Here is a 26295-nt window from a genome sequence, read left to right on the forward strand (position 1 = left end):
AAGAGCCCCTCACCTCATGCCTTTCCCTTTTGCTCTCATAATTAGTTTTGAGCAATAGTCAAACTCAAAACAGCAGTAACAATCTTCAGTATTTACAGAAATGTTAAATTTATTGATTTAACTATTCATTATTTGTTAGGCTAGAAATGTAATTTACTAAAAGAAGCTTATAAATTTCTCTGGCTTTTAGCAGTGTTTCTGCCATTTCTTGACTTAAAAATCTCACCTAGTGAATTTAAGAACATAAATTCACTGCTCCTAGTTGTTTTTCACAGCCACTTCAGAAGTAATTTGTGAACTCTTCAGTCTTTGCACACCTTAGGCTGAAGACCATTTATATTAATGAGAACAGATAGGCATAAAATCTCATAATGGAATGAAATAATTCCTCATTGAAATAGAACAGGAAAAGGGATCTCATGCTGGAGAACTCTCAAGAGCTTTGCAGATTCAAACAGAATCGAGAATTATTCTTTTACCATTTCTGCTTTCTTACACGATTTTACAAGTGTCCCTCAATCCACAGGTAATGATCATTCTATAAAAACCAGCTTCACTATAATGAAGAGCTTCATTTAACACTGTATCTCCTATCACTGTAATTTAATTAACTGGTGTTGACATACAGATGTCATGGGCCAAGGAGAGGTCATTGGGGAGAGGAAGGGAACAGCTGTCACAGGACTATTAAATGGGATAGTGAGCAGAGACCTTGAAGGAGGTGACAGCTGACAGGGTCCAATCAGTTGACAGTAACTGGATAGGAAGGAACCATTTCTGGGATGTACAAAACTATTTTTAACCCCTCCACACATGTTTAAAACATATCAGCTGCATATTCCATTTACAGCAGGTTCACTGAGCTGCATCTTGATGCCCCCAAGTGCATAGCTAACCTATGAGGTGATCTCTGTGAATAAGGATCTCCAGCATCAGGGAGGAGGGCAGAGGAGGGGGAGAAACCTTATGAGTCCAAGTGCTTTCTTGCTTTTCATACACTGCTTAGTTCTTGTTGTTAGTGGAGGAGTACAGCTTCTCTGGGCAAACTCTGTGTCTTTCTGGGATCAAAGAGAATATTTTAACAAATGCAAAATAGTGAAAACGAGTGCTGGGATGGGGAAAACTTTGCTCAAAGGCAAACACATTTTTTTCTTTTCATTTTCAGAACTCATTTAAGCAGGAATTACAACCTCTAGCTTTTAGTCCCATTTTGCATGAAACACAAAAGCCTTTTCTTTTAATTAAAAAAAAAAAAGTATTTCCTAGGGAGAGACTATATTATTTCTTTGTTCAACTTCTTATATTGCATACACCAGAACAGTATTGCAAGATAAAACAATGGGATGACACTCAGTAATGGAAAAGCTAAAGTAAAAACTAGGGAAGTCTTCTCAATAGTGAGATATTAGACTCCTTTGGAACTCCATTGAAATTGGAAGATTTTTGTCATTATGTACTTAAAAATAACTCACACAAAACATTTTTGAAAGCTCCATGAATAGTCTTACCTGAAAATTTTCAGATATAGAGTGTGTATATACAGACAAGCCTGTAAGTAGGCAGATAGAGAAACTACCAATGTTTATATAATGTCTTTAGGAAGATTAAAATATTTGATCTCTTAAGCCTTTCTTATTTCCTATGATTTTATATTTTTTGAGATACAGTTTCTCCACAGAAGTTTAACTGTGCTGGTGCAAAAATTAAAGACATATTAGAAATATTATATGCCCTTAGTTTTATATAGTACTTAGTATTTAGTACTTATATACCTATTTTAATTTACATGTATTTACAAATATTTGAAAGCCACTCCTTGACATGATCAGGGCAACAAGCCCAAGAACTGCTTATGTAAAAAAATCTTGATCTATGTGGCAAATCAGTTCAGTTTTCCTGTCTCCTGCTAAGCAAAACTAAAAACTATTTGTAGCAACTTCAAACTAAACGGTAGGTATATAGAAGAGTAACATTTGGTAAAATTTGTTGGTGATGTTGATGCAGTGTAATAGCAAAGCAAATATCCAGTGTGCTGCTCTTATCACAGGCTCTCCAAACTTCAGCTCCTCCTATCAATTCAGTGAGTGCTGGTGAGGGCTTTGGGCTTAGCAAGTGCTAAACCACTTTGAAGATATGAGATATTGCCTACAATATTTCAGTTCAGTCTCACTGAGCTGAAACCCCCTTCTCTTGCTTCCTTTCTGTTCAAGAGCTACAAGGTGCTGGAAATTCCAAGCTTGGACTGCAGCACTTTAATAAACACAGTGTTCCTAATCAAGCAGGTACTTTTTTGGCAATAAAAGCAGTACCAGAAATATTTGGTTATATGTGCTGTCTGAACTGACTACAGCAGTACTGTTAAGTAGCAATATTTCTCACAGACTAATTGGACTGTTATTTTCCTGCAAAAAAATGGAAATACACCGTTCCACTAACATGCCACTTTTCTCTGCATCACCTGTTGCATAACTGGTCTTCTTGTTGGGGTTTACCACTGAACATGACTTTGTTAAAAGGGTATGTTCTGCTGCTCCAGGATCTGCTTGGTGATGGTGATAATCAGAAATAGCAGCCAAAGGAAGTTCTTTCTCCTAAAATTTTTTTAGTAAAATATTACTTCTTCTATAATTTCTCTATTTACCAAAATGCAAACTATGACGGGTAAAAATGCCATGATGGCAGGGGGAAGTAGAGTTATTTGTTTCCCTGGAAGGTGATCAGCCATAAGTAGGAATAAACAGAAGTGCTTGCACTTAGCAGATAAATCCCACAGTGGACCTGTACGTACAAAGTGTGGGAGCAAGTTTGATTTCAGTATGGATCACCATTTTCCTCAAGCCCATTTCAGAACATTTGCATGAATTCCTCCATCTCCCTGCTACTCAAGCACAGGCATGCTCTGCTAAGGGTGAAAACGAGGTTCATGGCTCTTTTGTACTAACACATGATGCCCTTTTCTTGCCCACTGGGATGCTGCGTGTTTTCCCACGTGGTCCTTGGCATCGTTCTGGAGCACAGCAGCTTCCTGCGCCCTTCAAACCGGTAAGGTCATGCCAATCTCTTTTTCTATTTATGATCTTTCAAACAAAGATATGATGGCAGATAAAAAAAGAACACCTCTCCCAAAGCCAGACAGCCAAATTTTCCCCTAGTTTTACTAAACCAAACATTAATTCTTTCATAATCACTAGTTCTTTGGCTAAAATATAAAATAAGCAGTTCACTGTAAATGCTGTCTTATTTGCCACTACTCACCAGTCTCTTTATGTTTTATACATTACTACAGACAACAATTTTCTTCACAACAGATGATAATCATCTTAATAACCTGTGATTCTTTTTAGTGAAGATAAAAATTGTCCTGAGTAGAAAAGTATATGCCTCTTATCTACATAAACCAAGTGCCTTTTTTCTAAGATTTTGCCAGCATATCAATTCAGTTCCTTGCTTTGCCATGTTCCATGTTTTGTTCATTGACCATGGCAAGAAAATGAGTTTCCTTACGTTTCCATTACCCATCATTAAAGGAAGTTAAAATGTATTAGTTTTGGTTGTTAGAAATAAACCCTTCAGGACAGAATTCAATTTTAACCACTATATATATAAATAAAATTAAAGGCACCAGTTTTATTTCATTATTTCACATAATAATATAGTAAAAAGTTAAACTGTTAATTATTTTTTTACTAAATGGCTTCATCGAGACAATATGTAGCTGCCAACCCTACAGCTTTCTTTAAGTACTCTTAATAGTAGCACTCAGAGACTCTAATCCCTTTCTGCAGAGGTGAAGGAAAATCTGAATCACAATCTGATGTTGATGTCTGGGATATCCTGAGGAAAGCTCCTCCTACAGAATATGAGAAAATTGCTTTCCAGTATGGTATCACAGATTTGCGTGGGATGCTGAAACGCCTCAAACGCATAAAGAAGGAAGAGAAAAAAAGCACAGGTTGGTGAGATGCTTTTCTTCCAAATATAGTGTTCATATCTTCTTTACAGCAGTGAGACACAAGATCATAAGAAATAGTAATTTCCTGTTCCAGTTATTACCCAGCCTTTGCATATGAAATACTGATTACCAAAGATTGCAGCTATGTCCAATACCCTGAGATACCTTGCTCTGATTCTCTGGACATACTGAACACACTCAGTTCATCAGTTCCACAAGATTGACCCCTTATATTTCCCTGAACATAAAACAACATCCCCTACTTGCCCTCCACCTCAGTTAGTATGTCAGGCAACAGTGATATATTTGAACAATTTCATTTTCATTGGTATGATACCTTTGGAATTCTTGAGCTTTTCCTAGTCCTGTCAAATATTAATTGCCTAATTGTTACTGACTTTAAAAGTCTGAAACAGAGAAGGCAAACAGCCTTCATTCATCAGTACTGAGAAGACCAAGCATAATTTTCCTATATGAGCATATGTAATTCTATTTAGAATGTGTTGCAGTACATATTCACATCTTATTTAGAATATTCTACTTTGCTTATTTTGGTTTGTAACACATGCCTGTCATCCTACGTTAAGGAAAAACAGTAGAGGATAAAGAACAGACAGAAAGGGTAAAAATTCAAACAGGTATGCAGAAATTGGGGAACGTTTAAAATTATGGTAAACAACATGAAAGGGAATAAAGATTTGTTTCATGACCCAGAACGAAAAAAAAAAGTACAAAAATGATAAGTTTTTTTTTTATTATATCATTCTTTATCATAGCATTCCTCAAGAAACTGGATCCAGCTTACCAAGTAGACAAGGGCCAAAAGATTAAATTAATGGTTGAAGTTGCCAATCCAGATGCTGATGTGAAATGGCTGAAGAATGGACAGGAAATCCAAGTGAGCGGCAGGTAAACTAGAAATATGAGAAATCCAAAATGGAACAAGCTACAGCTTGGACAAAGTGAAAAATCTAGCTTTTCTTAGAAAGAAAGGAATAAACAGGGAGAAACAGGAGCTCAGAAAGAATCTATGTAGTGATATGGCTCAGGGTCAGTGTGCTGTTGTCATAACTTTTTCTTTTTTCTTCCCTCTGCTCTAAATATCTACATGTGGGACTGGATGCCTTCATCTACCAATTTAGCAAGTAAGTCCTGAGATTATATTCTGCTCTTGATGGGTACAAATGCACTTTCTCCTGATCTGGGATATACCTCAGTGTAACTCATATGTAAAACAAATTTCCAGTGATTTTGTGCTGAAGCCATTTTTAATGGTAGTCATGTTAGATCTTAGGATAGCATCCAACACCATTCACAGGATCACATCTCACACTTGAAGGAAGATTCCCCACAATTTCCTATGCTAGCTTTTCAAACACTGCCGCTGTTCACTGCAACAGGACAGACCTATTGGGCTTGAGACCTTACAAATCTTGCCACCATCAGTAAAAGAGGAGGAATCTTTTTTTCTTCCAGGCAAGAGAAGAGAGTGACTGGGTCCAGAAGGGCTTTCCCCTGATAATTACATTTAGATTCTCTTTTCAGATATATTTTTGAGGCTGTTGGGAATAAGAGAATACTGACCATAAACCACTGCTCTCTGGCTGACGATGCAGCATATGAATGTGTGGTAGGGGATGAGAAGAGCTTCACAGAATTATTTGTAAAAGGTGAGCAATGGTAGCAAAAGGAAAGAGATCTCCCCTAACATTTAGCACTGAATTACTGCCATCTTCTCTACTCACAGATTTATCTTACAGGAAAGGAAATTCTTAAACATATTAACAAATTCTGAGATCTATTGAAGTAGGTATTTTTCTTACAGTTAAACTGAGGAAAATTTTGCCTAACAGCAACTAGGAAAGCAGAACAGTGATAGTTACCATTAATTCTCATTTACCTCTCAACAATGGGGCTAGAAACTTACTTTAAAAATTTGATTCTGCTCAAAACAAACATGTGCCCCAAGCTCTACAAGCGGATCAAATAGTACAGAAAAGTAATGCCTCCTGTTTAGAACTTTACAATATACATGACAACTGTTTAATCCTATATTTTTATTCCAACTCATGAAAAATGTCATTTGAAAACTCGGATAAGGTGATCTGGCACAGTAAATTTTAAGTTCTAAGACAGAGATCATCACCATTTATTTGTCCACAGACTCTTCCTGTGGAGTAGAGAGTGATGAAATCTACCTCCGGTCTCCACTGTTTCAGAATACTGTTTTAATAAAATTCTCTTTATTTTCAGAACCTCCAATCCTGATCACTCACCCACTGGAGGACCAGATGGTGATGGTTGGAGAGAGAGTGGAGTTTGAGTGTGAAGTGTCTGAGGAAGGAGCTACTGTGAAATGGTAAGGGAGAATAAGAAAAAAACAAACCAAAGCAAACCAACATGAAACCATCTTCCTCCATGGAACATATCAGGAGGTGTGGAATAAAAAGGGAGAATACATCCTACATAATTGTTTTCATGAAAACATTGTCCCTCCTCCTATATGTCAAATATGGAGGAGGAACTGAGAAGCAAAAAATATGCCACAAAACCCCAGATTAAGCATATATATTTTATAGTGTCTCTAGAATTTCTTGCTCAGTTTTACACTTCAGTAATGCCTAAGTATTGCCCAGACTAATCAGATCCATTCTGTGGTGAGTTTGCTGTACTTTTTGAATTCTTCTCAACTGCAGTGAGGCATTTGGGTTTCTAAAGTATTTTTTCTTAGGTAAAAAAGTCGTGTCTCTTCAGACACAGAGGGAACACATCTGCTGTGGTGATCCTGCAAAGCTGGTCATTATGCTTATGCAGCGAGACGGATTAAGATGACAAACAGACCATGGATCCTGTTTTCTTGGGCGCTCCAGCTGAGCAGAATCTGGAAGGTGCATGCTGCTTGGGCAGGCATGACAAGCAGGGCTCATATTCTCACTTCATTTCTCTACCAGCTGAAATTCCCTTGTGCTTGTTAACAGCTTCAGGCACATGGTTATCAAGCATTCCCACAATGCCCATGGCATTCCTGGAAAGTGCCAACTAATGATCTGCTGTCCCAAAGGAAGGAACTGAGAATTTAAATGAGTCCAAGAGCTAGTACAGGGCATGCATTACACTATTAAAGCCACAAGCACAGGGACACAGATTCTATTATTCAGGAACTGACTGCAGATGCCTGGTCACAAGAGATGGGGACAACCAGATCTGTCCCTCTCAGAACACAGTGCAGCTGCCACACTTTGATCCTGTGCCTTTGAACAACTCCCATACATCTCACAGAGCTGTTATCTGTGGGATGGGCATTTGATGTGACAAGGGCAAACCAGCAGCTGTCTCAGTCTGAAATGCAGCAAGTGGTCAGAGAAACTCATCAAATCATTGCAATGGAAAACTGAGTAGTTAGACATTCACACTGTATTTTACTGGTTTTGTTATGTGAGACTCTGTCAACAAAAAACTCTTTGGCAACAAAAGGGAACATTTTGGACCGCAGAGAGAAATGTCCAGGGAAAACTTAAAACACAGTGTGGAGAAAGAGCAATGGCTCATTAGGGGAATGATCAACAATTTAAGCCAAGTAACAGGCACTAACTCAGAGCACCTGTTATAGTTCTTAAATCTTCAAACCCAGAATATAAAACCACAAGCACATGAACAAAAGCATTATGTGACTTGCACAAGACAGAAATAAGGGTGAGGCACAGCCATCAGACTAGGGCTTGGAGAATTCATCATGTGAGTCTCTTCAGAACAATCAGAAAAGAATGTTCTCTTGATCACCAAGGAAGCTTTCAGGTTATTACACCTCAAGCATTACTATGGAACAGGTTTTTCCTAAACTTCAGATGTCTCGGAAATAAGATAATATTTGAAGAAAAATATACACTAAAATACATAGTTTTGATCTAATTTTTCCATCTCTGAATGCTGGATGTACCATCTTATCTGCTCCAAATAAAAAGCAACCATGGTAATGTATATTTATAGCAATAAATTTGTGTGTCTCAATTATCACATAGTACCTACATCAGTGATATCTCAGAATCCAAACAGGAAAAAGGAATGCATTTCCAGACAAAGAAGAACTGAGCGGTGAAGTTGAAAACAGATATTTGATCCTGCAGATGTTCAGGACTTGGAAAGACAAAACCACAGCTGACTTACCTATTACTGCACTAGTTCTGCTTCAAATGTGAGGCTGGGCCAATGACCTATGGCGTTCTGTAAACCAACATTTCTATGATTCTATACAATGCTTCACTTACACTTTAATATCAACAGATTATTCTATTTTATAGTTCCAATTTTATAGTTGCCAAAGGAAGGCCTATAATATTACCTTAAAGAGGTTTTCTGCTTTTCACAGCAGCAGAGTATTATTTTAAGCCAAATGCTATCTGGAGTTCTGTTTCGAGGTTTACAGCCTCTATTTGTCATTATACCCCTCTGCAAACTCTCTACTCATTCACAGGATCAGCAATATGCCAGTCAGTAAAACAAACACAAGTTAAAGACAGTATTCCCCTCCTAGGGATTTAAGACACTCATCATTACAAAAAGACTATTTTCATTATTTAGTCAAGATTTCAAGAGAACACTTTCTTACCAATGGGTGAATAGAACATTCAGATATTTTTCATGAGCTCTGTATCAAAATAGACCATGGGAAAAAATTTTAAAAGTTCAGCTCCAAAAGTCTAGGCACAGTGTGTGTGCTTGGCTTTGCATTTAGTGACAGCAGCATGCTCAGCTTTGGGAATAAAGTCCATTCTCAGCAATTCAGCAAAGATTTCTGTAAAGCATTGTAGCACTTGTTCCAGAACTAATTTGCATGAATCACAACAGCCTTAAGAGATCATCTTACATGTTGTCTCAGACTCTTGTCTGAAGAGTAATGAAGAGGAAAGAAAAGGAAACATTATCCTGACAATAATACCAAGCGTTTCAAGCAGTTGTTAAAGGCATCCTCTGCTTCCTCCCTTACTAGTGCTGCTCTGTGACCTGGAAGGGAGGCCAGTCCTTCTCTAAACCAGCTCTGAGTTCCAGTGAGCTCTGCTCTAACAAACAGTCATGTACAGAATACCTGTAGGTATTCTGAAATGCCATTGCATCAGGAACATCTAAGTCACAAGCTGTAGGATCTTTGTTTCTGCTTAAAATTTTGATCTTGTGATTTACATTAGCAGACTCTGACAGAGGTAAAAGGTTTTCTTGCATATATCTACACAGAAGTTAGAGCTATAGTATTTTAATGAGTCCCAAGTAGTATTTCAATTTGCTATTCTGTAAGCTGAATAGTCACTGAGTCACTGGCCACAAATAAGTCACAAGTAAGGGAAATAACAAAAAAGTAGAAAGAATATTTTTACTCTATTAAAGTCACACATATTTCCTATTTGTTTTTCCATGTGACTAGCTATCAAAGAGAAAACCTTTTTCATTTACAAATGGAGCAGTATTCAAGTAACAAAAATAGAAATATATTCAAGTAATAACAAAAAATGTAATGCTACAAAATTAGCAAATTGAAGAAATTACAAGTATTTGCTGTTTATGCTATTTAGGATTAGGAACAGGAAACCCTTGAAACACCTTATGTATTTTTGTATGACCTTGATTGAACAGCATGAGTCCTCCCTGTGCATTTCCCTTCATGATGACTGGAAATTACAATAATTAAATTTCCTCCTGGGCTAGATGGTGAAGCTTAATTTAGTAAAGTCTTAAGTATTACTGTGCCATCCTTGAATGGAAAGAGCTACAAAATCCAAAATACACATTCATTTGAATCCATCCTAAAATTTTCTCCTTTTGCTGATGCCCACAAATCGTGGATTTATAACAATTACATTTCACATCAGGAAAATTAAGACTTTTAAGTAAATCCCATTTAATTTATGGCCATTTTTAAGACAATAAATTTCCTGTTGGTGAAGTGTTTTTTCAACCTTTTATCTCCTACAGCATTTAACATATTTTCATGTTTATCTATAGCATATAAATAGAAAAAATCAAGTAATTACTTGTGGTGAATTCTCTTGAACCAAAAGTCAAATACCTATGGGAAAATTAATGGCCAAGATAGAGGCATTCTGGTTGCACTGATATTTGTGCAACAATCTCCTTTTTTGCCAGCCTGAAATGCTACAAAGATTGGATCCACCTCGTGTCTTCCAATCCCTAGCAACATTGAGCTGACCCTTACTCTCCTCTTTCAACCACAACAAAAATAACTCAACACTATTTGGTATTTCAGGGAAAAAGATGGAATTGAACTGACACGAGAAGAAACATTTAAATACCGATTCAAGAAAGATGGAAAAAAACAGTATCTCATTATTAATGAGTCAACCAAGGAGGACAGTGGACACTACACTGTGAAGACCAATGGTGGGGTATCAGTCGCTGAACTGATCGTGCAAGGTAGGCACAGGGAATGTCCCAGAACCAGAGAAGCTGAAAAATGAGAATAAGCTGAAGGTAACCTTCTCCAGATAGTGCAGAGTGGTAGCATAATCCCCCTGACAGGGAAAAAGGAGATGCAATAAGGGGCATAGGGTTTGATAATAAAGGCTTTGAGGAGAACTCAGACCTGTGTTATAGCCGGATATAGCAGATACTCTGATAACAACAGGTGCTTAGCTATCAGTCCTGTTAAAGCCCTGCAGGCTGTCTATTTCCCTTCATATTGCTTGCTCAGCCCTTGCCTTTTCTACTCAGTAAATCCACACCATCTACTTACAGAGCTATTCTGATTTTTGATGTGTGTATCAATTATTCTCACTATATCAGAGAAAAAGCTGGAAGTTTATCAGAGCATTGCAGACCTGACAGTGAAGGCACGTGACCAGGCAGTCTTCAAGTGTGAAGTTTCAGATGAAAACGTGAAAGGAATCTGGCTGAAAAATGGAAAGGAGGTGATCCCAGACGAAAGGATAAAGATCTCCCATATCGGCAGGTCAGTCTTGTTTCAGAAAGCAGGTACAGGCTTGGGATTTGCAGTGCAATCCATAAGAATTGTTATCTCAGGGGTTAAGAATATAAAGAGAGATTTTGTCCTGGCTCCAGCTAACAGGTAAAAAGTTTAGAAGCTTTTCATATGCATCCAACATTTAGTGACAGACTTGTTTTGGCATGTGTGCAGTCTTTCTGAGTTGGTGCATTTTCTATATATGACTTCAGCGGTGCATCAGCAAAAGTAAATCTTAGTTTTCATTAGGATTACATGGTGTTTTGGTATTCAAAACACATTGTTGAGAAGTCAAAAACTAAAGTAGTGTTAAGATAGTACATGTGAGTAAACCCTACAGAAAAATTAGCATTTATATTAACATATACAGTTTGTAATTTTGTGCTCAAGTTTCCTAGCAGTCTAGCTAGTAATGGAAATGGAGACCAAGAAGATTCAGCATTAAATACCAAGTGAATTCTTTCCTGGTGCTCTTTTCTGTATTCTGTTTTGAACCTAAAATAATACAGGGATGGAGAATCACTTTTCAGTTTGTTTAGTCAGAGTTACTGTTTCACAATTGGATCAAATGAAACCAGTCAGCAGCGTTACAACTGCCCTTGTAATGGCAAAGGACTGGACTAGAGCAAGGAAAATGCTACCTCTCTTCAAACAATCTACCTTGACAAAAAAAAATCCATTCATAGACAATGTACTGGCTTTAATAGGATTGGCTTTAATACTGAAAGCAGAGCAGACTACAGCCCTGCTGGTTGTTGCCTTGTGTCATGGCATGGGAAGAAGAAATAATAATTTCTCTTAGTATCCTATGGCCTGCACCTTCTCTCTCGAGATAGCCCTGTTTCTCCTGGGGAGGCAAGCGAAGGGAGTGCAATATATTTGCTCCTGTTTTCAGAATCCATAAGCTAACTATTGAGGATGTAACACCAGAGGACGAGGCTGATTATTCCTTCATTCCTCAAGGATTTGCTTATAACCTTTCTGCCAAGCTTCAGTTTTTGGGTGAGTTATTTTAGAACATGTAATGGGAATTCCACAGGGATAAAATGGTGACATTAATCATGGTTATACCAGGCAAGAGAATGCCAATCTCTTTTCTGATACCTCAACGTAGACACATCGCTTTTCCCTGTTATTTTGCATTACCATTATCACATGTGTTTACAGAGCCTGATTTTTAATTCATTGTATAAATCTGCTGATTAATATGCATTATGAAGTTTCAATCAGTTTTTAAATTACTTTGTTTGTGCAGATGCTATGTAAATTCTGTTTTCTGATCTATTTCTTCTTCCCTGTCTGCTCTTTTCTTTCCCCCCTCCCAGAGGTCAAGATAGATTTTGTACCAAGAGAAGGTAAGAACAGCAGTCATTATTTATATGCAAGTAAGAATGTTTTCAATAGCAAAGTAAGCAGAATATTTTTTTTTAATTTAATGCATGAACATCCTGGTTTTTTTTCATTTTCTGTTCAGATCACTCAAACTATATTTAAAACTTATCTTCTCTATCTTTACTATAGAACCTCCTAAAATCCACCTGGACTGTCTGGGCCAATCCCCTGACACTATTGTCGTGGTGGCTGGGAACAAACTGAGATTGGATGTTCCTGTGTCAGGAGATCCAACACCCACTGTCATCTGGCAGAAAGTGAACAAGGTAATGTGCAACCTGACACAATGTCTGAGGCAAGTCACAACTGCAAATTTATTTTTCCTTCTCAAACATTACTTCGGTTTACAGTCATTTACAAGTATTTCCATCTTCCTTTCAATTTTATGTTTTTAAACCTCAAGAAAAAAAAAATGAATACCTGAACTGCAGCTGCTTGGGACCTAGCTGGCTTTGTGATTCATCCTGAACTGTTCCTTTTTATGAACTGTTCCCTGATTTTTTAGTCCAAAAGAAGAAGCTGACTATATATGAGGAGACATATGTAGATGCAGATAGAAGGATACCATGCATATTTATTCTCTTCCTACCTCAGAGAAAAATAAATAAATGGTGAGTCATCCCCATCACCTTCACCAGATAGAACGAACATTTTCTGGAGGTGGCAGCTTCTTTTTTTAGTCTTTATCAAGGATTCTACCATTTGTGAAGTAAATGTCATCTTAGCAGACTAGTGGCATAAAACTGAATTTCATATAATAAAAATAGAGGAACTTTGCTATTTATCTTATCAAAGCAATTACAAAACATCAGAGAATTTAGAAGCTAGACTTAAAATGTTAAGTGAGCTTCCTTTCAGGGTATCTCAAAATATCCCCACCCCTCACCATCTGTGGGCTTTTGAGCTATAACTAGCACAAAACAGAAATATTTTGCATAACATTCTACAGCATCATTACACATCCATATGTGTAGATACAGAAAAAACAATATCGCCAATTATGTTAATTCCCCCAATCTCTTATTTCTTCATTATTATGCCACATTCTTGCTCAGGTTAGCATATCTAATAGCACTCAGAACGTTTTCCTTCAATGTAGAATTAGTATGGAAACAAATTTTTAAAAAGCCAAGAAATTGACTCTTCTATACAGAAGTTTCTCTAATAAAATGATTATTGAGTATCAGACAGTCTCTGTACAGTGTGGGAGGTCTCAATATATGAGGAAAGCAGCCAGTCCTGATTGAAGGTTGTGTAAAATATACTTACTAATGAAATTCCAAACAAAGAGTAGCACAGCCTCAAAAGATCTTGTTCAATGAGTGTTACAGACCTGACTATTTCTGAGTTTGAAAATATTTACATCAATTTCCTATCCCACTGTTACAGAGAGAAGTAATACTTATTTTTGTACTTACACATATAGAGTAACTACTACCAAGAGGACGCAGACAGGTTCACAACCAGTTACAATAATACTGCAGGAATGTCATTCTTCTTTCTTTTCTAAGCTGCAAATCTGAGTTTGCTGTCTTATCCTTCCCTTAATTCACTGCATTCTGACACTTTTTTTTCCATTTCTGCTTTTTACTTTGGTTTTGGTAGATTTCCTTCCCAGGTCTGCTTTCTGCCTAACTTTGCTTTTCTCCCTCCTTCATATTCAACCCCCCTAACAGACTCTTCTCTGCCTTGCAGAAACAGCTTTACTGCTCTGCTCAGCCTTAGCTGACTTTGTGTGGTTTCTTTGCTTATCTAGAGAAACGACCTACTTCGAAACAGTGATGATTCCATGACTCCCTCAGAAAACAGCAGTGATTTAAATACTGATAATAAGGTAAGTTCCTTATTATTTATGCAACCACACAAATGTTCTTAGTTTTCCAGATAAAAGGTCATACTCAAAAGGAAATAACATTTAAGTCAGTAAATATTAAAAGTCAAACAGCACATCAGGCCCTCTATCCTGCCTCACAGTGGTAATGAATTACCAGACCCCTGCTGGGCACAAGAGATCTGGTGAATAATTTTAGAGCTGATTGAGAAGGTCTTTCTAATCACCATCACATGGTGACTGGGTTACAAGGAATCAAAGCAGTTATTTGAAAACACTTTTAGATTTATTTGTGGTGATTTTTTCCCCTCAGTAACCTGTAAGCTCCAATAATAACCAGAACAAAATCTTACAGGACACATGGGAAGATGACAATGGGTCAAGAGAGTGGATGGACTATAAAGAAGTGAAACTGGACTCACTTTGCAGCAACTTTCATTTTTCACATAAATTACTTCTCTCTTGATAGAGTAAAAAATATTTTACATTTATTACACAGCAATAAACCATTCTCAGGTTTAGGATCCTGCTGCACTAATCAATATTTGGACATGTATTCTTTCTAGTGGTTTCTGTTCTAAATCTAAAATACATAGGCACATAAGGAAAAAAGGAGTGTATTACACACGTACAACTAAATTGTGGCCATTGAGCGGCAGAAATCACACTGATGCCATTAACAGTTACAAGAATCTTGTTTTAATTTATACAGTAACCAACTGTTATCTATGAAACTTTTCACGGTGATGCTAGCAGCTGTCCCAAGTAGGAATTTTTGGAAATACTCAGTAACTTCTTTGAAACATAACTGGGTTTGTGTTACTAGTGGTGAATCCCAACCGCCTGCAGACTTCCAGAACCAATTTTCCCAAATGATATTTATGTGAGCCAACCAGTCTATATTGAAAACCATATTATTTTATGGCTTTTCAATAATTATTGTAATATGCAATGATTTGTAGTTTTTCACCAGTTCACCAGACTCATCAGGCTGTTCCTGGCACAACTTGCAATGATTTTATCTGTCCCTTTCACTGCCCACAGCTCCTGTTTGAATCTGAAGGCAGAGTCCGTGTGGAGATGCATGAAGACCATTGTGTCTTCATCATTGAAGGGGCAGAAAAAGAGGATGAGGGAGTTTACAGAGTTATACTTAAGAATCCAGTTGGAGAAGATAAGGCTGATATCACTGTCAAAGTTATTGGTAAGTAAAGGAAAGAAACAGAGCATGAAAGAATCTTGAGTCTGCTGAAGCTCACCCTTCTCAAAAAGTCTAAAATCTCTCTGATACAAGTTCTGACTTTAGGTTTAGCAACATGGGAAAGGATCATAAAGAGAGGAACATTATCAATCATAAATTCAGCAGAAGTGTTTTTTCAGAGGTGAAAAGAGAAGAACTCCCAGTAGTAATCAATGTATTCCCTGTTTCAGGTGATTCTATCATTTTATGGATGACATTCCATTCAGAATTACATGCTTCATGCTTGTCAGAAATAAGAAAAGCTTTTAGTAATTTTGTCATGGGTTATGTTTTTAAGCAGAAATTATTTCATTCTATAAGCAGTAAATGGTTAATGGAATAAAGAAACATAATGTATCTGATAGAAGATGAACAGACTGACAGACTCTTCAATGAATCACAAAAGACCTGGGAGGGATATGATTTTAAGTCAGTAAGTTTTATAAATTTTTCATAATATTTAATATGCTGATACCCTGGCACATAACAAAAGAACAAGTTATAAGCAAATCAGAAATTATAAAAGAAAATTACTTTCACCTACAGTATTAAAATTTAGAATTGCTTGATAAATACTAAGTATTCTTCCATCTTTTATAAATATTAAATCAGGATATTTACTATGAATATCTCCAAAGTGACATAATATGTGAGACATGCAGTTGTATTTTATAAAATTTTTTCTAGAGAAAATAGGAAACCCTGGAGCAAGTCTCATCATACAGAACAGAATTACCTTACATTTTTGCAAAAATTGTATTATGTCTGAGAAGAAAAAGGGAGCTGAATAATCAATGCTATTTAAAGGAAATCAACCTAACAAAGAAGCATCAAAGATCAGGATTCCCTTTAGACTAAGTTAATACACCCTGGTTGTACCTATTGTTACTATCTGAGAAAGCTGTATCACAGAATCAGATAATAAATTTGGACGAGAAAAAGATTTCTGATCTCATCAAGTCCAACCCCACTATGTCATCTAGATCAGGCGCTGACTGCCACATCTTTCCTTACATAAACACCTCCAGGGGTGGTGACTCCCTGGGTGGCCCATTCCAATATCTAATCACCTTTTCTGTGAAGAATTTCTTCCTAATGTCTAACCTAAACCTGCCCTGCTGCAGCTTAAGCCTGTGTCCTCTCATCCTGTCTCTGGTTACCTGGGAGAAGAGACCAAAACCCACCTGGCTACACCCTCCTTTCAGGAAGGTGTAGAGAGCAACAAGGTCACCCCTGAGCCTCCTTTTCTCCAGGCTAAACACCCCCAGCTCCCTCAGCTGCTCCTTATAGGACTTGTGCTCCAGACCCTTCCCTAGCTCCATTGCCCTTCTCTGGATGTGCTCCAGCCCCTCCGTGTCCTTCTTGTAGTGAGGTGCCCAAAACTGGACACAGCACTTCAGGTGTGGCCTCACCAGTGCTGAGTACAAGGAGCCAGTGCCTGCCCTGGTCCTGCTGGCCACACTGTTGCTGATCCAGGCCAGGATGCCACTGGCCTTCTTGGCCACCTGGGCACTGCTGGCTCACATTCAGCCGCTGTTCACCAGCGCCCCCAGGTCCTTTTCCACTGGACCACTTCCCAGCCATTCTTCCTGCAGCCCGTAGTTCTGGAGGAGGTTATTGTGGCCAAAGTGCAGCACCCAGCACGTGATGTTGTTGAACCTTATGCCATTGGCCTTGGCCCATGATCCAGCCAGTCCTGGTCCCTCTGCAGAGCCCTCCTGCCCTCCAGCAAATTGACACTCTGGCCCAACTTGGTATCATCCATGAATTTGCTAATGATAGATTCAATACCCTCATCCAGATCATCGCTAAAGATATTAAACAGGACTGGACCCAACATTGATTTCTGGGGGACACCATTACATCAGTACCACACAGGAAAAAAAAAAGTGTTAAAAATATTTAATTTACTTGCATAAAGAAATTGAAACAAATAAAAACTCTCATTCATTCTCACCCTTTCTTCAGATGTTCCTGACCCTCCAGAAGCTCCCACAATCAGCAACATTGGAGAAGATTACTGCACTGTGCAGTGGCAACCCCCTAAATACGATGGTGGGCAACCAGTACTTGGTAAGAGTGCAAACACATGAAGTCCCCTGCAGCTTGGCACATATTTTTTGCTGCTCCTCTGAAATGGCACAGAAGGATTCTCTGTATAGACATAAGGAAGGCTGACCCTCAGGCAGGAGCTACTCTGATGCACTGAACCTTCAAACCGGCCCAGGGTCTGGCCCTGCAATTTTGAGCAGAGAGTGCCCCCTGCCTGTGCGATTTGAGTCAGAAATACTTCATCAAACAAGTTACCAAAGCACAAAAAGGTGAGATGAAAAATAGCTAAAGCTAACTATCCTCATTCAAGACTGAAATTTTAAGTCGGTGTACAGGCCTTTGTGCTTACCTAGGAATATCCAAAGAGATCTGTGGCCACCTCAGTCATCAACTCCAGACATCTGCAACCTCAGGCATTCATGTAATATATGTTTTATAGTGGAAAACTACTTCATAATTCTACTTCATATAAAACAATGGGTCATAAAATAGTTTCAATCATTTTAGTGACCTTAAAACCTGTACTAAAAACTAGAGTGCAAAGTTATCATGTGATGCAGGAAATGAAGAGGCACAATCAAGATCATCACTGACATTATTTTAAGTTCTGCACAGAGCATGGTGAATTTTTGATAGAAATCTCTGTTATCCTCAGAATAAAAAGAAAACAATGCAGAGTCTTGACCAATTTTAGGGGAAAAAATTCCTCTGGAGTCCATATCTAGCAATTTCTTTAATAAAGATCTCTGGAGCTTAAGTTTCTTTGAAAAAAATATACATTGAAAGCTATATGGACTCGCATGGGGATGGCAGAGCTAGAAATGTCTAAAATTCTTTTAATCCCCTGAATAGTATCTGGAAGAGAGGAGTTTGTATTTGCATTTGGATGTTTGGACTTCATTCATTTCCAGAAGATATGTCTTATTTAAATCAAATAATTTACCTGTGCAGGAATAAACAAGGTACTGCAGGGCCAGTGCTTTGTGGTTTCATCTATTCTGACAGGAAGCAAGCAAGAAGTCAAAATATTACATGCAAAGACATTTACCAGTAGTTGTGTCATTACCACAGGCAACCCCCACCTCACTGACTATACAAAGGCTATGATTTTGTTTTGTAGGGTTTTCAGGGCATATATTTTGACAAGTTCTTTGCTTTGTTTTCACTGTCAAAGGAAGGATTTTGTTGATGTTCCAGTAACACCCCTTCACACTACTGAGGAGGTTCCTTCAGGTAGCACGGGACTGCACTACTGCTACAGCTCCAATAAAACACCTGCAGCAGAGGGAGAGGAAAACTGAGATGCAGCACTACCCATTCAGAGCTTTAAAAGCAAGTTAAGAAGGCAGGGGGGAAAAGGCCCCCTGCATTCTCATCTGTCTTCATGTTGTTACAGATGGCTTTGTAGGCAGTCAGAGACAGTCTTTATTAGCTATATCCAACAGATATAAAAAAGAAATTCAAACCACATCTTCACCTTTCCTGAGATTTTGTGTGCTTTTTGTATTACTAAAACAGTATCTTTAACTCTCACGCATTTGGGGAAATAATCTGTTTTACCAAATGTCACCAATACAACCAGGATTTTCATTTTATCTCCTTTCTGCCTTTTTTTTTTTCAAATTGCAAACCTCTTCATTTTGACACTTATGTACTTAACACTGGTTATCTATAAAAGCAAAAAACCCCAGAAACTGAGTTAATGAAACTTCTCTCAGTCTCATAGACCCTGCTGAAGAGAGAAAAAACCAGGAACATACCAAAAGAACCATAGGTTCGTTGCTTACAGCATTTAACTCTGAAAGCTATGGAAAACAATTATGCCAGGAGTACATCTTCATGCATTTAGAGTGATGATACAACCTGTCATCTTAAAGATACTTCCACTGTTCTTTTCCCAGAACATTCTGTATCTGTAGACTCCCATGCTCTTCTTGCATTTCAGCATTGACAGAAAGGCTGCATGGTGTCTGTGCCTACAGCATGCCAGCAAATCAAATGTGCCTGTCATTCTCCTTATCCCTGGAGACACCTGAAGTGTGAATCATACTTCCCAGGTATACCAAAGGGACTTTTGCAAGTTTGACAGCCATGACCTTGGTGAGCAGCAGGGACCGAATCACTCTCCTGCATGGCTCAATTATAAGTCCTTGCTATGGACTCACACTATTGTAGCTGCTCCCTGTTACAGACATCTGTACAGACCTCTGCAGGCCATGGGTAGGAGCACACCCACACAATACACTCATTACACATTAATGTGTACATGACCATTCTCTGATATTCTTTCTGTAGTTAAAAGATTAATAGCTTTCATAGCAAAGTTAACAAAAGAAAGAAGCCTATGTGGATCCCATCCAGTCACTCTATCTGCAACACAGAGAAGCAGCAGAAATTAATATAGCTAAATGGAAAGAAACAGTTCAGTAGTCGTTGTAGCAGGCCAACTGGAAAATATCTGACATCTATGTTTCCAATGTGATATACAACCATCCTCCATATTAAGCATCAGGAATCACAGATTCCATTCCCAGTTTGGGGAAATGAGAAGTTTATCTTTTATTCTGATAATCCAGCCCCACTTAGTCATTCTGGAAAAGAACATGGTAGTGTTGGAAAGGCTATGGATGTTCTGGAGAAGTGCTAAGACACGGATTCCAGGAATACAGATGACACCTTAAGCTGTACTGCAGATTTGGTCTGCAGTGCACCCGGCTCTCTTTGTTCTCTGCTATCATACAGGCTCTCTTTACTTCCCAAGGAAATCAGAGCAAGAAAAATGGTGAGTGGCCATATTTCACTCACTGTAGGGCTGAAGCAAGCTGAGATCTGCATTGTCTTGGAAGCATTCTGCATTTCCACCACTTTGCAAAGAACACAGAGATCTAGCATCAGTTCATTGATAAAACATTAATTTAAAATAAAAGGAATTTTCAAACTGTTCATCCAATTAATTCTTTGTGGGGCATTAAGGCTGTTAGTCAAGGTTAGTGGATTGAAGCAGAATAAAAGAAATAAATTAATTTTTTAACTCTATACCACACCTTAGACATTTCAAGGAAATTTCTCCTTTGCGTAAAAGGATTTTCTTTTTTCCTGCATGTGAGATAACAATTTCCAGTTCTTTTACAACATAACAGCTGTCCTTTCCAGGCTATATCTTAGAGAGAAAGAAGAAGAAGAGCTATCGATGGATGAGACTGAACTTTGACCTTTTAAAGGAGCTAACCTATGAGGCCAAGAGGATGATTGAAGGAGTGGTTTACGAGATGCGGATTTATGCTGTGAATTCTATTGGCATGTCCCGGCCCAGCCCTGCCTCACAACCCTTCATGCCAATTGGTGAGTTTTGACACTCCATGGTATTTCTAGGATAAAACCAAGACAGGACAATTCCAATTTCTTCAACTGCTCTTACAGCTAAAAAGAATGTGTCAGGAAAGAGGCAATCAGCCATCTCTATATTCTATATTTAATCAACCTTCTCCTTTGTAATGTTCCTCTATCTCTCATTCCTCTTCCTAAAGAGCACAGAGGTTCCAGTTTCATGAAATTGCTGATGAAATTTTAGTTGTTATAATTAGAAGTGTGAGTCAAGCTGGATCTGAAAAAAGGAGGAGAACTAATTGACAGAGATTTCCCTGTCCCTCTCAGCTTCTTCCATTCCCTTGTGGGTGCAAATATCACAGTATCCCATCCAGTGCTCCCTTAATCCCAGCCCTCTCCACAGCTAAAAGGATAGATGATTAAGAAAATATTTGAGGAATGATTTTCTATAAATAATCCTTCCCAACACAGCAGTGCAGTGTCTCCTGCAGTCCCTGAGCAAGGAGCAAACTAAAGTAGTCCTCAGGAAGCCTGCCTGCTAAGACTTTTAGGGAGAAGACCCACAAAAATACAAATAACTGGAGATTAAAATGACTAGAGTTGCTAAATCTACAAATAACAGCGAAGGGGGACAGCCTGCTGACGGAGATCTTGTAAAAGCAGATGATGCAGTGAAGGAGTCAGAAGGGAAGGCTGAACTGCAAGAAGGGTCTCTTAATTCTGGATTTCAAACTCACAACGACTGGTCTGCAACAAAAGAGGTCAAACAAGAACCATCAAGCGGAGCTACTGAAAAAAAAGGTCCAAAGTTTTCATGGGATAGGCAGAGTTTTACTTGATTAAGGATAAAGTTCACACTTGCTTCTTCAGAGAAGAGGTTTGGGGTTTTGATCGTGTACTGTGTGGTTGTGTATGCTCCCAATTGTGTTTCCTCCAGTGTGCTGTCCTTGCTACCATGTGAATACAAAAATTTTTGACAGTTACAGAAATGAAATTAGGTGATATTTTTTGGTGATTTTTTTTAACAATAACTTTGGGAACTAAGACTGATTTCAATTAGTTCCACAATATGTGAACCTGTATTTAACTTACCTTGTAAAATCTATTATGTATATTCAGTAGATGTTCAGTTTATAGTACACAAATACACAGATTATGCCAAACAGAATCATTAATATGATTGCTCTTATGGTATGTATACTAAATTTTACGGTCCTGCACCCTAAATGTTATTCTGAAAAAGTTGTTTTCTGTTTGCTTTTTGGTATCAATTATTTCACAGTAACATTTATGTGTATTTTGGATCCTCTAGTAAGGGCTTTTCTTGATTATTTTAAATTAGTGGAAAATAGTCGTGCTGCAGAAGATTGAAATTAAGACTTTCTGAACTGTGGGTTTATAAAAAGCCATGACACACCTGTTCTGAAGAGATATGAAAAAGCTGTATCTAAACCAAAATTTTTTATCCCTAAAATATTTTTCTCAAGTATGTCTCTGTTACAAATGCACAAATCAGAAGTAGTGTTTCTGTAAACATGTAGTCATAACTTTTAGTCATTTTCTTCACTGTATGAGTGAAGTGAAATTTAGCCACTGTCAGTTTGCTTCTTTGACCATGCAAATTTTGTCCAGTTACAATCAGGGTGTAAGTACAGAATATAAAAGATACATATTTTTATTTTTAAACTTCACTGCAGACTTATGATGACAATTTGACTCCCTTCTACAAGTCTTTGTTTTTTCAGTGGCTTTTCTCATAAGGGAGCATCTGTGAATAGGAACTACTATCTTAACCTCCTGTTCCCCTTCCTATTATAGGAATCTTATGCTGTGTCTTTATTAAATGATGTAATAGGTGTTACACTTTCCAACTGAGCTTCAGCTTCAGATTTATTTTATTAATATAGACAGTGGTACATAAATCAGCGGTTAATCACTCCTTGTATAGCCTTTGAATTCTCATAGTTGTATTGCTATTTCTCAGAATCTACTTGTCTGTATTTCCTTACAGCTCCTCCAAGTGAACCAACCCACTTCACAGTGGAGGATGTTTCTGACAGCACTGTTTCCTTGAAGTGGAGACCCCCTGAGCGGATTGGAGCAGGGGGATTAGATGGTTACATGGTGGAATACTGCAAAGATGGATGTAAGTAGGCATGAGTACTAGGCAGCAGCAACAGAGCATTTAAAAAATGCTACAGTTGCAATAACTTCACCTCAATACACTACCAACAACCTAACCATGTCCAGCATGACCAAATTTTAACTCTAATCTATGTCTACCATCCTTGCCAACCATCACCATACTCACTACAATGTGACTGTAAAACCATGGAAGTCACATCCATATTGTCATCTTCACAATCATCATAAGCTTTAATAAACATCAGTAATACAAAAATATCATTACTGCTCTATAGTCACTTCTGTACTTCTGTATCATTCATGAATTGCATATTCCTTAAAACACATAAAATAACATGATTTTGACAACAGCAGTCAAAGTTTAAAGTAACCATTACCTTACCTCATTTAATATTATTATTGGTATAATAAAGAAGGTAACAGCACCATACCTACAAAATTCAGTGTTCTGTTATGCTACAACGTAATACTTATGTCACCAAAGTCTGAGAACAAATTTATAGTCACTTCAATATTGACATTTTCCATGACACTAGGCTCGATTGCCAAATAACCTAGACTAGGGGGTTTATAAGGCGTAATTTATGCAGAAATAATTTCGTGTCTTTAATGAGGCATCACTATAGAATTACCAGAATCTCTATGTCATTGTCAGAGCAGAATGATTTTATGAGTCATATTTCTGTGCTTTATAAAAATGAAGCACTAAGAATTCTGTTCTACTGAGTCAATTGAGAATTAAACAATAAATTCCACAGTTATATGCTCTGTTATTGTTTTCAGCATATGTGGCTCTCACTGATCTGTTAGGACAGTCCCAGAAGGTATATTTACTCCAAGAAAAAAATTTCAATTAAGGCTTCACTTTCTTGCTAAAACTACTTCCAAAATTCTCCCCATTCTCATGTAGTAAAATAAATGTCAAGAAGTCCCACAGCTCTAAGCTCTATAAAACAAAATGCCAAAGGAATACCCAAAGATGATTCCCTTATCTTACCTATTTTGAGTAACAAAGTGTAAAGATTGCTTAACTCAACGTGTAAACACATTTCCTTGACCCAGACTTCCAACTTATTTTATTCCCTTTTAAGTATGGTGTTGCAACTTGAGTTCATTTTACCCTAATAGAAATTTACTTTCAATTGCAAAAAAGGCCTCAGTTTGGAAAAATAATGTATTATTGCAATATGCAAATACTGTACTTGTAGCTACAGAATGGATTCCTGCTCTTCCTGGCCTAACTGAGCGCACATCTGCACTGGTTAAAGATCTGGTCACGGGGGACAAACTTTATTTCCGTATCAAGGCTGTAAACCTGGCTGGTGAGAGTGCAGCAGCAACAATAAAAGAGCCAGTTACTGTTCAAGAGATCCTGCGTGAGTATCTATACTGAATAAATCTTTTTCCTTCATTTCTTCTGGCCAAAATTCTGCCTTTATCTGAGAATAACACACAAACTGCTCTTCCACTTTGATTAGGTGCCCAGTGTCTTCTGACTCTGAGAACATCTCTACAGCACCCAGGTCTTATATTTGTAAAGCATAGTTCTTAAAATAAAATTCTACTTCTTACTTTCAAAATATGGACATTTCACCTCTTGCAATGACACTGTCAGAATTTAAGAAACATTTATTTAATATTTACCTCTCTGCTTGAAAATCTGCGATATTACTACAAAAGGACTGTGTTGGCTATGGCAAGAGATCTATTTACTTCATTGTCGCAGATTATTAATTACCACCCTGTGTATCACCCAACAGCAGCAGATTAAAATTCATTTGACTGGAGTCCAAAAGACATCAAGAGCTGCTAATAGTGGATTCCTCAACCTTGGCTCACACAAAGTGTCTGCCAGAGTCTCACTGGCAGTAAACTGAGCCAATGTAAATAAAACAAAGTTTAATGCATCTCAATACCAAATGGTCATGAAGACAGATACTCCAACTGTATGTTAAGAAATTCCTTCTGTAAATAATAGGGGAAAGACTAAGGATAAAAGGAGAGCCTAGAAAGCTTTCCAGTGAAGTAGAGGAAAGCAGAGACCAATGAAAAAAACATGCAGTAAGGTCCTTGTTTGTTAGTGAAAGTAAGATGCTACAAAGAGATCACACTACATCCATCTCAAAGAACTGTAACTGAATGACTGTAGCAAGATAAAGGAATCCATCAGTTGCTGTGCTTTCTGAGTATATCCATAAATACCTCCCAGTGGCAATTTACAAGGTGCTGCAGTATCAATATAGCAATAGATAATCATAATCTATCATCACTCTTTTACTCCAATACATCCCTTGTCCCATCCTTTCTACTGAACTGAACAATTTCTCCAAAGAAACAAAGTCCATACAGAAGACTCACATCCAACAGAAGCCACCCAAATTTGGCATTTCAGATGTGACATGTTTTCATAATGCTGCTGTCACTGAAAACATGCTCAGATGTAAATATATAACTGAGACTTAATATTAACTTTTTATCCAGTAGACAAATACTTTAGAAACTACTGAGAGACTGAGCTAGTCCCTAAAAGTATAAACAGTGTTTTCACAATTTTCTTATGCTTAAAGTTATCCATTGCCTTATTTTTGCTATAAATAATGTTGCTTATTATCAAAAGTTTTGTATTTAGTGTGCTAATGCTTAACTGCAGAGCGTCCCAAATTCTGGCTGCCACGCCACCTCAGACAGACTCTGGTGAAGAAAGTGGGTGAAACAATCAATATTGTGATCCCTTTTCAGGTATGTACCAGCTTCTATTTTGTCATGGTTATTTATGATTACTTGTCTAAAGCCATTTCCCTAATGCAAGTTCCCATTACTTCGCTGCTTCAGCAGAATTACATAAATAAGGCTGATGATTCATGAAACCCTCTCAAAAAATTGAGAAGGGGAGGGAATCACTCTTTTTTTCAGTAATGTTTTTTTTACAGTCAGAGTTTCTTCCTTAATCCCACCTTTTGGGGAAGAAGAAAAAAGTGGCCTAAGTAAGTGCAAGCCCATTCCTGTTTACTGAGCACAGGAGGCACCTTAGAGAGAAGTAGACAAAAATGTAAGAATCCAACTAATTACTCTTCTGGAACCAAGGCATACGATGTCACTGGGCAACTTCTTTGGCAAAAGTATGTATGTTAATTTCTGAAAGGCTGACTGCAAAAATCAGAGTTTGCACATAAACAGAAGACCCCAGCTGGCCCTGGGATGCAGAATCTGAGTGTGTGTACAAAGACCTGCTTTTGGCATAAAAACCAGAGCTTGCTGAGGATTATCAAGGGTGCATGTATGTAACTACACTTCACTAAGGCATGCACAAAGTTGCTCAAATATACACAAAGACTGACCTGACCAGTTAGCTCATCTTGGCATTTTCTGGAGCTGTACAGACAACT

At 37.8% G+C, this 26295-nt stretch overlaps 1 protein-coding gene across 3 annotated transcripts in view; it reads left to right on the plus strand.

The window, feature by feature from the left end:
* Positions 1-26295, plus strand: part of MYBPC3 (myosin binding protein C, cardiac) — a 62074-nt gene that overhangs the window by 19528 nt on the left and 16251 nt on the right. For all 3 annotated transcript variants that reach the window (XM_030950071.1, XM_030950069.1, XM_030950070.1), the window contains 18 exons: positions 3019-3042; positions 3786-3952; positions 4729-4861; positions 5095-5097; positions 5498-5622; positions 6206-6311; positions 10209-10375; positions 10745-10910; positions 11818-11924; positions 12248-12277; positions 12444-12580; positions 14071-14148; positions 15190-15349; positions 17354-17458; positions 20591-20779; positions 22776-22910; positions 24118-24285; positions 25560-25648. In XM_030950071.1, coding sequence (XP_030805931.1) covers positions 3019-3042; positions 3786-3952; positions 4729-4861; positions 5095-5097; positions 5498-5622; positions 6206-6311; positions 10209-10375; positions 10745-10910; positions 11818-11924; positions 12248-12277; positions 12444-12580; positions 14071-14148; positions 15190-15349; positions 17354-17458; positions 20591-20779; positions 22776-22910; positions 24118-24285; positions 25560-25648 — 2089 coding nt within the window. The remainder of the gene's footprint in view (positions 1-3018; positions 3043-3785; positions 3953-4728; positions 4862-5094; positions 5098-5497; positions 5623-6205; positions 6312-10208; positions 10376-10744; positions 10911-11817; positions 11925-12247; positions 12278-12443; positions 12581-14070; positions 14149-15189; positions 15350-17353; positions 17459-20590; positions 20780-22775; positions 22911-24117; positions 24286-25559; positions 25649-26295) is intronic.

The sequence above is a fragment of the Camarhynchus parvulus genome, chromosome 5, assembly GCF_901933205.1.
Source record: "Camarhynchus parvulus chromosome 5, STF_HiC, whole genome shotgun sequence".
Taxonomy (NCBI): domain Eukaryota; kingdom Metazoa; phylum Chordata; class Aves; order Passeriformes; family Thraupidae; genus Camarhynchus; species Camarhynchus parvulus.